At 45.3% G+C, this 10,005-nt stretch overlaps 1 protein-coding gene across 1 annotated transcript; it reads left to right on the top strand.

Annotated features, from left to right (window-relative positions):
* Nucleotides 1-1,281: 1,281 nt before the first annotated feature.
* LOC147627267 (uncharacterized) lies at nucleotides 1,282-2,807 on the top strand. Its single transcript, XM_086815907.1, has 2 exons — nucleotides 1,282-2,392; nucleotides 2,496-2,807. The coding sequence occupies exons 1-2, from the start codon at nucleotides 1,291-1,293 to the stop codon at nucleotides 2,675-2,677; spliced, it is 1,284 nt and encodes a 427-aa protein (XP_086672033.1). The 5' UTR covers nucleotides 1,282-1,290; the 3' UTR covers nucleotides 2,678-2,807.
* The last annotated feature ends 7,198 nt before the right edge of the window (nucleotides 2,808-10,005 follow it).

Raw genomic sequence — 10,005 nt, forward strand, 5'->3', positions numbered from 1 at the left:
CTGAGGCTCTGAGCTCCTTCTTGTTGAGAGCCAGAGACGTGGACATTCGTGGATTGTATATGCCAGTGAGAGAGGACTTGATTGATGCGGAGTTTGCAGATGATACTAGTGCTTACTTAGATGGCTCTCTTGCGAACTTGCAGTGGTTCCAAGAGATGATTGAGATATTTTGTGATGCTTCTGGTGCCCTAATCAACTGTCACAAGTCTTGCAATTTTTGGGTGGGACAGAGCGCTCACCCACCTTGGCTACCCAGCACAGACTTCAGATGGATTCCGAAGGGTGTGCCAATGCATTATCTAGGATGCTATGTGGTCATTGGCCTTATTTCAGAGCAACAGCTTGGTCCTCTCCTGCTTGGCATTCGGAGGAAGCTTCAGTACTGGAGCTCTGCCCGTCTCTCTCTTGCATGGCAGAGTAGTGGACCACGATGTGGTACATTACCTCCTGTTGGGCATTTTTGCATTCTTACATCAGCCTGATTCAGCGGCTCATCAGGAACTATCTTTGGTCAGGGAGGGATGGGAGCCCTGCGCGGGTGAAGTTTGCTTGGGATGTTTTGATGCTACTGCCAGCACAGGGTGGCCTTGAGTTGATTGATCCGGTTGCTTAGAGCATAGCACTGTTGGGCAAGTTTGTGGTCAGAGGTCTTCTCCCAGGGAGCGAGCCCTGGAAGGAGCTGCTGATACAGCACCATAGTTGCTATGAAACGCGTTTCAAACTTTAGCAGACCCGTTTGAAACGTTTCAAACGTCTGGGAGTTTGAAACGCGTTTCAAACTTGGCTTTTTAGAAAGTTGACTGTCCTTCCCCACGCTTGCCTTCGTTCGTGTGATTTCTCCGCCACCCGCTCCCTCAGGACCTGTGCACCGTGCTAGCAAGGTTGGTACTTGTCTGTTTTCATATTTTTGCTTGATTTTTGCACCAATTTCAAAACTTGAAATTTGGGCAACATCCTTCCAGGCTTCCAAAATGCCTCGTGCTAGAGATTCAATGTGACTCATGTCATTCCCATGGGGAAGTATGGGGGTTCAGGCACTGAAAAATGGAAGTGCAAGTATTGTGATAAGGTCTCAGGGGGATCTGCAGACAGGTTAAGGCTCATTTTTCAGGTCTAAAAGGCAAAGGCATTGGTGCTTGTGATAAAGTGCCCCAGGATATCAAAGCCTCTCTTCTACAATGGAGGAGGGAGCAAGAAGCAGCCATGAAAGGATTTGGAAGCAGCCATGATGACATGCAGGAAGAGGAGGAGGATGTCACCAAAAGAGCTAGAGTGGGTGATGAATAAGAGATGCAGAGTCAAACGGCTGTAGGTTCTACCTCTGCTCCTTATGCCCACAGGTCTTCCTTGCCCATTAGGCCTTCTTTGAAGAGTGCAAGCATTAAAGCTCGTTTTCAGAAAGCAGCAGTTGCTGAGGCCACCCGTGAATTGACAAGGTTGTTTATTCAGTGTGCTTTGTCATTTCACATTGTGCGCACTCCAAGATGGAAGAAGACCATGAGAGCCATTAGCCGCATTGGGTATGAGTGGGAGGGTCCCAAATATGACTCCTTACGCAAGAAGCACTTGAGAGATGAGAAAGATCTTGTACAGCTTGAGATGGAGCCTTTGAAGGCAACATGGCATAAATATGGATGCACCATATTATGTGATGGTTGGACAGATATGCGGAAAAGGAATGTTTATAACATTTTGGTGTCCTCCTGCAAGGGCGTAATGTTTATGCGTGCCATTGATGCTTCAGTTCCAGGGACGGTGGTGACAGGAGCCTTTATATGGCAACACATACGCCAGACAATGTTAGAGATTGGTGCTCAGCATGTGGTGCAGGTGATTACTGACAATGGCTCTAATTGTGTGTCCATGGGCAGAATGTTAGAGGATGAGTTCCCAGAGATAGTGTGGACTCCTTGTGCAGCACATAGTCTTGACCTCATGATAGAGGATGTTGCTAAAATCCCTTGGATTTCTGAGATCTTTGCTATAGCTCGGAGCATGGTGAGGTTTGTTACCAAGAGGCTAAAAGTCCTCTACATGTACCGTGCCCATAGTGATCTAGAGTTGCTCAAGCCCTCAAAGACCAGGTTTGCGTACATGTTCATTGTGATTGAGAGGCTAGTGAGAGTCCAGCAAGGGCTTCTCCGCACAGTTGTGTCACGAGAGTGGATGGCATGGGAGGATCGAGAGCAGCCCAAGGCAGTGGCATTTGTGCGTGCTGTGATGCGAGAGAGTTGGTGGGATGATGTCAAAGCACTTGTGAAGGCCACTCAGCCTCTTTACAGTGTCCTTCGCATCACAGATATGGAGGGTAGCACTCTTGGTCTCCTTTACGAGTTCATGGACCGTATTGGAGAAGCCCTGAATCGGTGCACCGTTCTATCAGCACAGAGAGGTATGTAATATGCAATATGCATGTCTTTCCAGTTTTGTACTTGTCGGGTTTATTTGGCTTTGGTTGTTGGTGAATCATTATTCGTGACTTGGTCTATGAATAGGGTCCAGGACATCAGGGAGGTTTGGAACCGTAGATGGAATTGGTTTCATAGACCAATCCATTCGGTTGCCCATATACTGCATCCTCTATGGCGTAATGAGGAGCAGTTCAACAACGAGGAGTTGGAAGAAGGGTGGCAACAGTATATCCAGAGGTGGACAGGAGGTGATATTAATCTCTTGAGAAAATTGGAGGATGAGCTCTTGGTATATCGCAATGGGAGCCGTGCGTTTGGAAGACCCACCGCACTACTAAGAGAGACACAGCTACAGCCAGTCTCATGGTGGGAGAAATATGGGATTGGTACTCCATTACTGGTAAGTGTTTAGTATTCAAATGTTACATCAATAATAGCCATGAATCATGATGCAATGGGAGGTTAGTGCTTTATCATAACTACTTACAAAGTTTTATGTCCTTTCTATGACAGAAACGCCTTGCATTGCGAGTCCTCTCACAAGATTGCAGCTCTGGGCCTTGTGAGAGGAACTGGAGCACATGGGCTCTCTTCCACACAAAGAAGAGGAACAAATTGAGCAGTGCTCAATTAGAACGGTTGGTTTATTGTCATTGCAACCTCCGTCTAATTGAGCAACAAGGCAATCCAATCGAGCCGCGCCAAGTGAATGTCGACAAGATTGACATAGAGTTGGTGAAGGATGTACCGGATATTCCTCAGGAGGAGCGTGACATCTATGCTATGCTTTACGAGGAGTTGATGGCACCAGCTCGTATCACACGAGTGCATGCATCTAGAGATGGAGCTTCTACGAGTGCTACGGCTACAGAACCTGAGATTTATGGAGCTGAGGCAGAGTCTTCTTCCGGCACAGAGTCAGAGACATTAGAGGATGGAGATGACCATGAGGAGGAGCCGTCTGAGGAAGATGACTCCTGAGTCCTGACTCTTGATTCTATTTTCTACTTTATTTTGTACTATGTACTGTGTGTCACATGTGACACGGATTGTGTTTGACTATTTACTATTGACTCTTGAGCTTACTTATGATGAGCATTTACCATTGAGACTCTGTGTCATGTGATTTGTCTATTTAGTATTATCTATGATTGTTGATTCATGAATCATGATTGAAACCTGCAGGCAACCTTTGAAGTTAAAGTTTGGCATTTGAACTTTGTAGTTTGTACATATTCAGCATACACCATGGCTCATTTCTTTCTTGCATTGTTTTTATCTAGGATTGAAGTTTGAAACTTTGAGTTTGAAGTTTGAACATGGATGACTGCCTTGGCATATTTGGCATTTGCTATCCCATGGGCCATGGGCCCATTATGCATAGATGATAGTACATACTTATCACTAAATCTTGATACATCATACAAGCATGCATATATTCAACATATTATCATTTTATCAATGCTATCAATGATCCCATATATTCTGGCATATAAATATCATATATGGTATTGATTTTTCACATGCCAAGATGGAAAAGTTTGAAACGCGTTTCAAACTTCTGGGAAAGGTTTGAAACGTTTCCAAAACATTTCAAACGCGTTTTTTGAAACGTGTCGCTACTATGTACAGCACGTCAGCATGTTATAGCCTAGGCTGGGCAGCGGACTCTGGCAGCTTCATACGCGATGACTATTTACTGACATGAGGCCGAAAGGCCTCCCGAGAGGCTAGGGGATCGTTTCATCTGTAGTATTTGGAGAGCATGGGCGCGTATCTTACCCGGATTGCATCAGCGGGAGCCCCAGTCTCTTGATGAGTGGTTATGGTAGCCTTTGATATGGAACCCTAGATTCCGGACTAAGGTTGGCCACATGCTTGGAGTGCACCCCCACGTGGCCTGGGGGGCCATGGACTCGGGACCTGCTAGGACACTTGAATCCTGGCTTCAGTTTCAGGCGCAATGGATGAGATTCCTCAGAGACATTTAATGCAGGACATCCGCGGAGCTCGCAGCATGATAGAGGACATTTCGATGGTCACAGGAGAGGGCTGTTACCCCCTGCCTATGGAGACCATAGGTGCCTAGAGAGGCCACTTCTCGCAACTCGGATTTCTCATAGGTGTGATGTGGTGCTCCACAGAGGAGGAGCTGATCTTTTTCGAGCCTCAGGAGGATGGTCGTCTATAGCGCATCTCCCCACCACTGATGGAGTGGCTAGGGCTTACTACACGAGACATCAGAGTGATTGGTAGGTGTGGCTGGAAATGGATCATGGACCCAATCCCACTCTATCAGACTGATTGGATTTTTGGGTGTGGGAGAGGAGACCACTGGCTAAGCTTGAGTGGGATCTAGTGGAGTGGGAGTGGCACGACCCCTTTGCCCCTCCGCGCAAGGGCCCCATTCCTTTTTTCCAGTATTTAGCATGGGTTGGCAAGTGCATTCAAATATCTCAGTGCCAGGTAGCTCTAGCGGCTGCTGAGCATTGGCATCGTTAGGGAATTGCAGCAGACTTTCTTCAAGACGTCTGGGCTAGGCTGTGGGGCAGCAGAGTTCCACGCAGGGTTACTACTTTTGGTTGGCTGCTAGCACACCGGAGCCTACCAGTAGGGACCTGGCTAGTATACAGTGGTGGAGTCCCAGCCTGTGTTGCTTGTGGCTTCCTCCGCGAGTGACAGTGCCATTGCCTCTGGGACTGCGAGGCTGCAAAGCAAGTGTGGCAAAGGGTTCTCAGGCTGATGCCCACTATGGTATATATACTTGGGGAGTAGTAACCTGGAGCACACTTTCTGGCCCTGCCATTGACTACAAGATGGAGGGGAGACACATCCAGATTCGGACGCGGGACCAACGGACCCTTATTTCCGCCTCCCAGACACCAATCGGCCGTAGATGGGAGGGCAGGGCAAAACGCTATAGCCAATGGGAGGTTATCAGCTGACTCATTGTGTGGCAGATTTGGAGAGCTCGTTGCACTCTATCCATAGACGGCAGGAGGACAACCCCTGTTGTGGCGGCATAGGGCTACCTTCCTTCGGCTATGGGGATCTTCACCTTTTGTACTGCTACATCAGAGTATCCTACATTGGTAGTACCGACCGCCAGTATGGCTTTTTCCTCCTCCAGCACCTCCGGATCTTGTAGCTTAGTGTGATGGGTGTGTGTATGTTTTTGGAGGATGGATATTCCCTTGTTTTGCCAAGTTCTACAAAGCCAAATGTTTTCGGCGAAAACTGCCATAAACTGCCATTTGTATATTAAAAATCTCGTCAATTTTGTAATTCAGGGACTAATACGGCTTCCAATTTGTAAATATGAGCTATCCTAGGAGCCTCTGATAGTGTAGGGATTATATACTCTGAGCCAACATTTTTGGGTATATCTACCGGCACTTTGTAATTTCAAAGGACCATTCTCATGTACAAGTTTTGGAGATAATTGAAGAGTCGAGCTTGTCAAAGTTTGCGGTGATTTTCTAGTGCTTACTACGTGCAAACGAGTGAGTATTTTACAAACGAGTGAGTATTTTACAGTGAGCTTTCATGCATTTGTTCTCTATTGTGTTTGCTTGATTTTGATGTGCTCCGTGTGTCGTTTGAGTTTGTGTGTGTCGTAGTCATCGTGTGTGTGTGCGATCTATCCGTGGCCGTAGCCGCTAGTAGAAAACACCATTTTCCGACATAAGATCATATATGGGATCCTTGCGACTAGTAGATTGAGACTGTAGACCAAGGCATCACTTTTTTGACACATTTTCGTGTGATACGCGATTGTGTCACGGGCTTGTTTTGGTGCCGAAACGCTGTCGAGGAAACACTGCCGGATTTGGACCAAGTCTTAGGAATAGCTTCCTTACACCTTAGGACACTAGTGTGTGCATAGGGATCATGGTTTAGTGTGCCGAATCCTCGTAGATCTGCATTCGTGCTCTCTACCTGCGTCGTGCATCTGGATTATGATTTCTCCGCATTTGGTGATTCTGAAGGCATGGATAGAGTCCTGGTAGCTTAGGTATTCATGACTGGTCATAGGATGTTGATTTGAACCACATCTCATTAGCATATCATTAGTTACTGTCCGTAGGTTAGTGCGTGAGCTCATGTGTTTATTCTCATTGCGTTTGGCTTGTTTGATTCACCTAGATTGACAATCTAGCGTGGCCTCCGACTCCCCGTAGCTATGGGTCTCCTACGGTATTGACATTGTATGTGCGTTGCTGCGTAGGCCGTTGTACTGACACGATTCGCAGTCGCTCCATGCGAGAGTGAAGGGGAGGACATCTGGCGCCGTTGCCGGGGATGTGACCTTAGCTTGAGAATCAAACAGTTGACTCGCTCGTCCTTTGCTCTCACTGACTTGGAGAGTGCGTCGCATTCTTCTTTAGCTAGCAGGACTTAGAGTAGGTGACTTTGAGGTCGTAGACTTGTTAAGGAGTCGTCGGGTGTTAGTAGAGTTGAAGAGTGAAGGGTTTTGATGCAACTTTGCTTAAGGTTTTGAGCGAAGTTCGTTATAGCCATTTTGAAGTCCGAAAGTCGTCCGAACGTGTTGATTTTTGGTTTCCATGTACATTTAGTAGCTTAAAATCTTTTTGCGTTATTAGATTAGTGTTTAGGAGTAGGAGTAAGTAGATATTGAAGGTTGAATGTGTGCGAAAAACTTTGCATTTGGCTAGTTCACCATAATTTGACCAAAACACACAACTGAGCCTAAAGCGAGTTTTAGACACTCAATTCACGAGCCGATTGATAGAATAGGTTGTTGACACATAGTAGATGCTAGTCCCAAGACCACCTCATTTGACATCAGTTTCAACATCAAAGTGCAGAAAACGCTATCAGAGAGCGAGAAGAGAAAATTGAGTGTTTGAATAGGCAAATCAAGTCCAAATTTCATGAGGAAAGAGATTTAGGATCTACTTTGCATAGAGAACCAACCTGAGCTGTGAAAGTGCCAAAATGCAGAGATTTGACACAAACGTGTTTGTGTCATTTCTCTCAGATCTGCTGGATTTGACCTCATACACATGTTCCCCATGCTTAGTACATCTCTAATGTGCAATTTGTTTTGGATTTGAGTACACTTTTCATTGTTAAACTGTTAGATTCCAGCTGTTTAGAGCGGACCTGATAGCCCAAGTATAGTAGAAGCTAGTAACATGATCAAAAGTGCAAAATCTTCACTTTTGACACAAACGCGTTTGTGTTATTTTTGTATATCTGGTGATATTTGAGCATACCATCTTGTTGTGCTTCCTTAGTACAACACAAATATGCAATTTTCATTAAGTTTGCACATCATTTGCCTTGCTAGATAGCCAGATTTGATTTGCAGAGAGTGGAACCAGTATCTGGCATTTGACCTAACAAAATTGATCAATTTTGGAAAAGAAAACCATATTGGGAATCTACAAGACATAGGGAATCAACTTGTGTGATCACAAGTTGCATTTGAGCACTTTTTGACACAAACACATTTGTGTCAAAAGTGTGGAAACAGCTGATTTTGACCCTACCATTGTGTTGGGCATGCTTTAATTAGCCTAGGGGTGAAATTTCATCTCAGTTGGACTAGTTTTGGGCATCCAAATTGCTAGAAAACGGCTAATAACCTAGCTGAACTGCACAGTTTTGAGTGTTTTTGCTGAGCATTTAGAGTGCCTGTGTGTATAGAAGCTAGTATTAGACTAGAGTAGTCTAGTAGCACTCCATAGCTAGTATACAAGTGTATAGAACTGGTCAAGTTTTGTTGCTTCGTTATTAGGACTAGAAAGTCTAGAACACGTAGCCTAGAAGCACAGCTAGAGATTGATCCAATTCGTTGGTCTCAGGTAACCATTTGCAAATAAAGAGCAACCTGAGCAGAGGGAGTTGCGAACTATCCTAGTAAGTGGCTGTACTCTTTTCTTGAATGTGTTTGAGATCAGGAAATTAGTATAAATCAAGGGGAAAAGATCAAGCGTTGTGCACGAGTCTTAAGTCTAGTGAGGAGAGTGTTACCAACGCTCACCGTATCTTACAGCCTATAGTCGAGGTCGATGTCAGAGTCCACCTCTAGTATGGCTTCAGAGACTCGCTCCGCCGACATGGAGGACTTTTCCATGGCATTCAACGTAACTAGTGTATGCTAAAACGAATGCTCATGAAGCACCGCTTTAAAGAGATCCGATGAACCGATGGGTAGTAAAGATTGAAGACCATCCGGCTGCTTTCGATACAGCTTCGTGGGTCAATTACCAGGGAGACTTGTATATGGGTCAGGAAGGTGTGTGCTACGTAGTGGTGAAGGATCCAGAGAGTGTCAACAAGTGGGGACAAACGGTAAAGGGAATCAAGGAGGAAGAACCACCATATGGGGATTCCAATGAATTGAAACTCTTAAACATTATAAGGACACGAAGAGTGCTAGTGGACGATCCAAGCATCGCCTTGTACGCCAAAAGTAGACGGATGATGCAAAGACTTGCTATTTCACGAGAAATCCAGATCCAAGCACAATCCAAGAAGACAAAGTCTTATATGTGCTTTTACAACGAGTGCAGACCATGCGCTTATTGCCAATCATCGTGGACAAATTTAGAGTTATCTTTGAATTTATGGATCAATGCACTGCACAAGGAATGACATGGCATGGATTACCTATACAGAGTTAGCACCAAATGTTGTTATACATTGTGAGATCCCTTTTCCCACCGAGCAACAGATTCGGGGTACTAGCAGCGGAAGTAGCACTTCTCGCGCAGGACAGGGGTCCCACATTCGGGGCCTCGTCCACACGGATATCCGGACAAGAGACTAATCCATCGATTTTTCCAAAACCGGACTCGGAAAAACTTCCCTTACTCGGAAAGCACGGGCGATTCCACCAGGATAACTTTTTACTCTAACGTAGTCAAGACCATTACTGATTAAGCTGATCCGATTGCACCTATAAAGGTACTCGTTCGGATCAACGAAGAAACTTGCACTTGGATCATTGGAATCAACGCTTTTTTCCCCATCAAGAGGCACAGCCGTTGATTCCTATCCATAGAACAATTACTATCCGGGATTTACTTTATCTATCGTAATAACAAAAATTGAGTCTCGATTTACGGATCCATCAGTCCAGCCTAACCCCATCCGATCCCATGGGTTAGCCAACCGCCCAACCACTGTAGTGATGGGATCCAATTTGGAATTTGGTTAGGTTTTGTCCCGGGTACCAAGGAAAAGAGTTCCAAGGCCCCCTAGCCGGAAGTTCACGCAAACATAAAATTAGGCACACCACTTACACACCCAATATGAAATTGCCTTTTTCTTAGCATCAACTAACTTTAAAACAATCCTTTAATGAAACCATAGTACCACTGATCACAGTCTTCCAAATTATCCGGTTGATTCTTAAATTTCCCATCATTCCTTCATCAGAGTATCTATGGCATCATTGGCAACTAGAACGCTCACCACCTGTCCACTCAGGGGCCTTTTCAATAGTTCCTAGCCCATAATACTCGGCAATATAATCACTTATAAAAATCAAGATGGACTCTCGTTGAAGATCAGCAAGATCAACCAACAGATCCATAAAAAGAGCCATGGACTCATCCATTGA

This window comes from Cibotium barometz, chromosome 21, assembly GCF_041138505.1.
Source record: "Cibotium barometz isolate CiBa-2024 chromosome 21, ASM4113850v1, whole genome shotgun sequence".
Taxonomy (NCBI): Eukaryota; Viridiplantae; Streptophyta; class Polypodiopsida; order Cyatheales; family Cibotiaceae; genus Cibotium; species Cibotium barometz.

Coding starts and splice junctions, on each gene's coding strand:
- LOC147627267 (XM_086815907.1), top strand. CDS start 1,291: ATGCAGAGTCAAACGGCTGTAGGTTCTACCTCTGCTCCTTATGCCCAC. Junction 2,393..2,495: donor CGTTCTATCAGCACAGAGAG/GTATGTAATATG, acceptor GTCTATGAATAG/GGTCCAGGACATCAGGGAGG.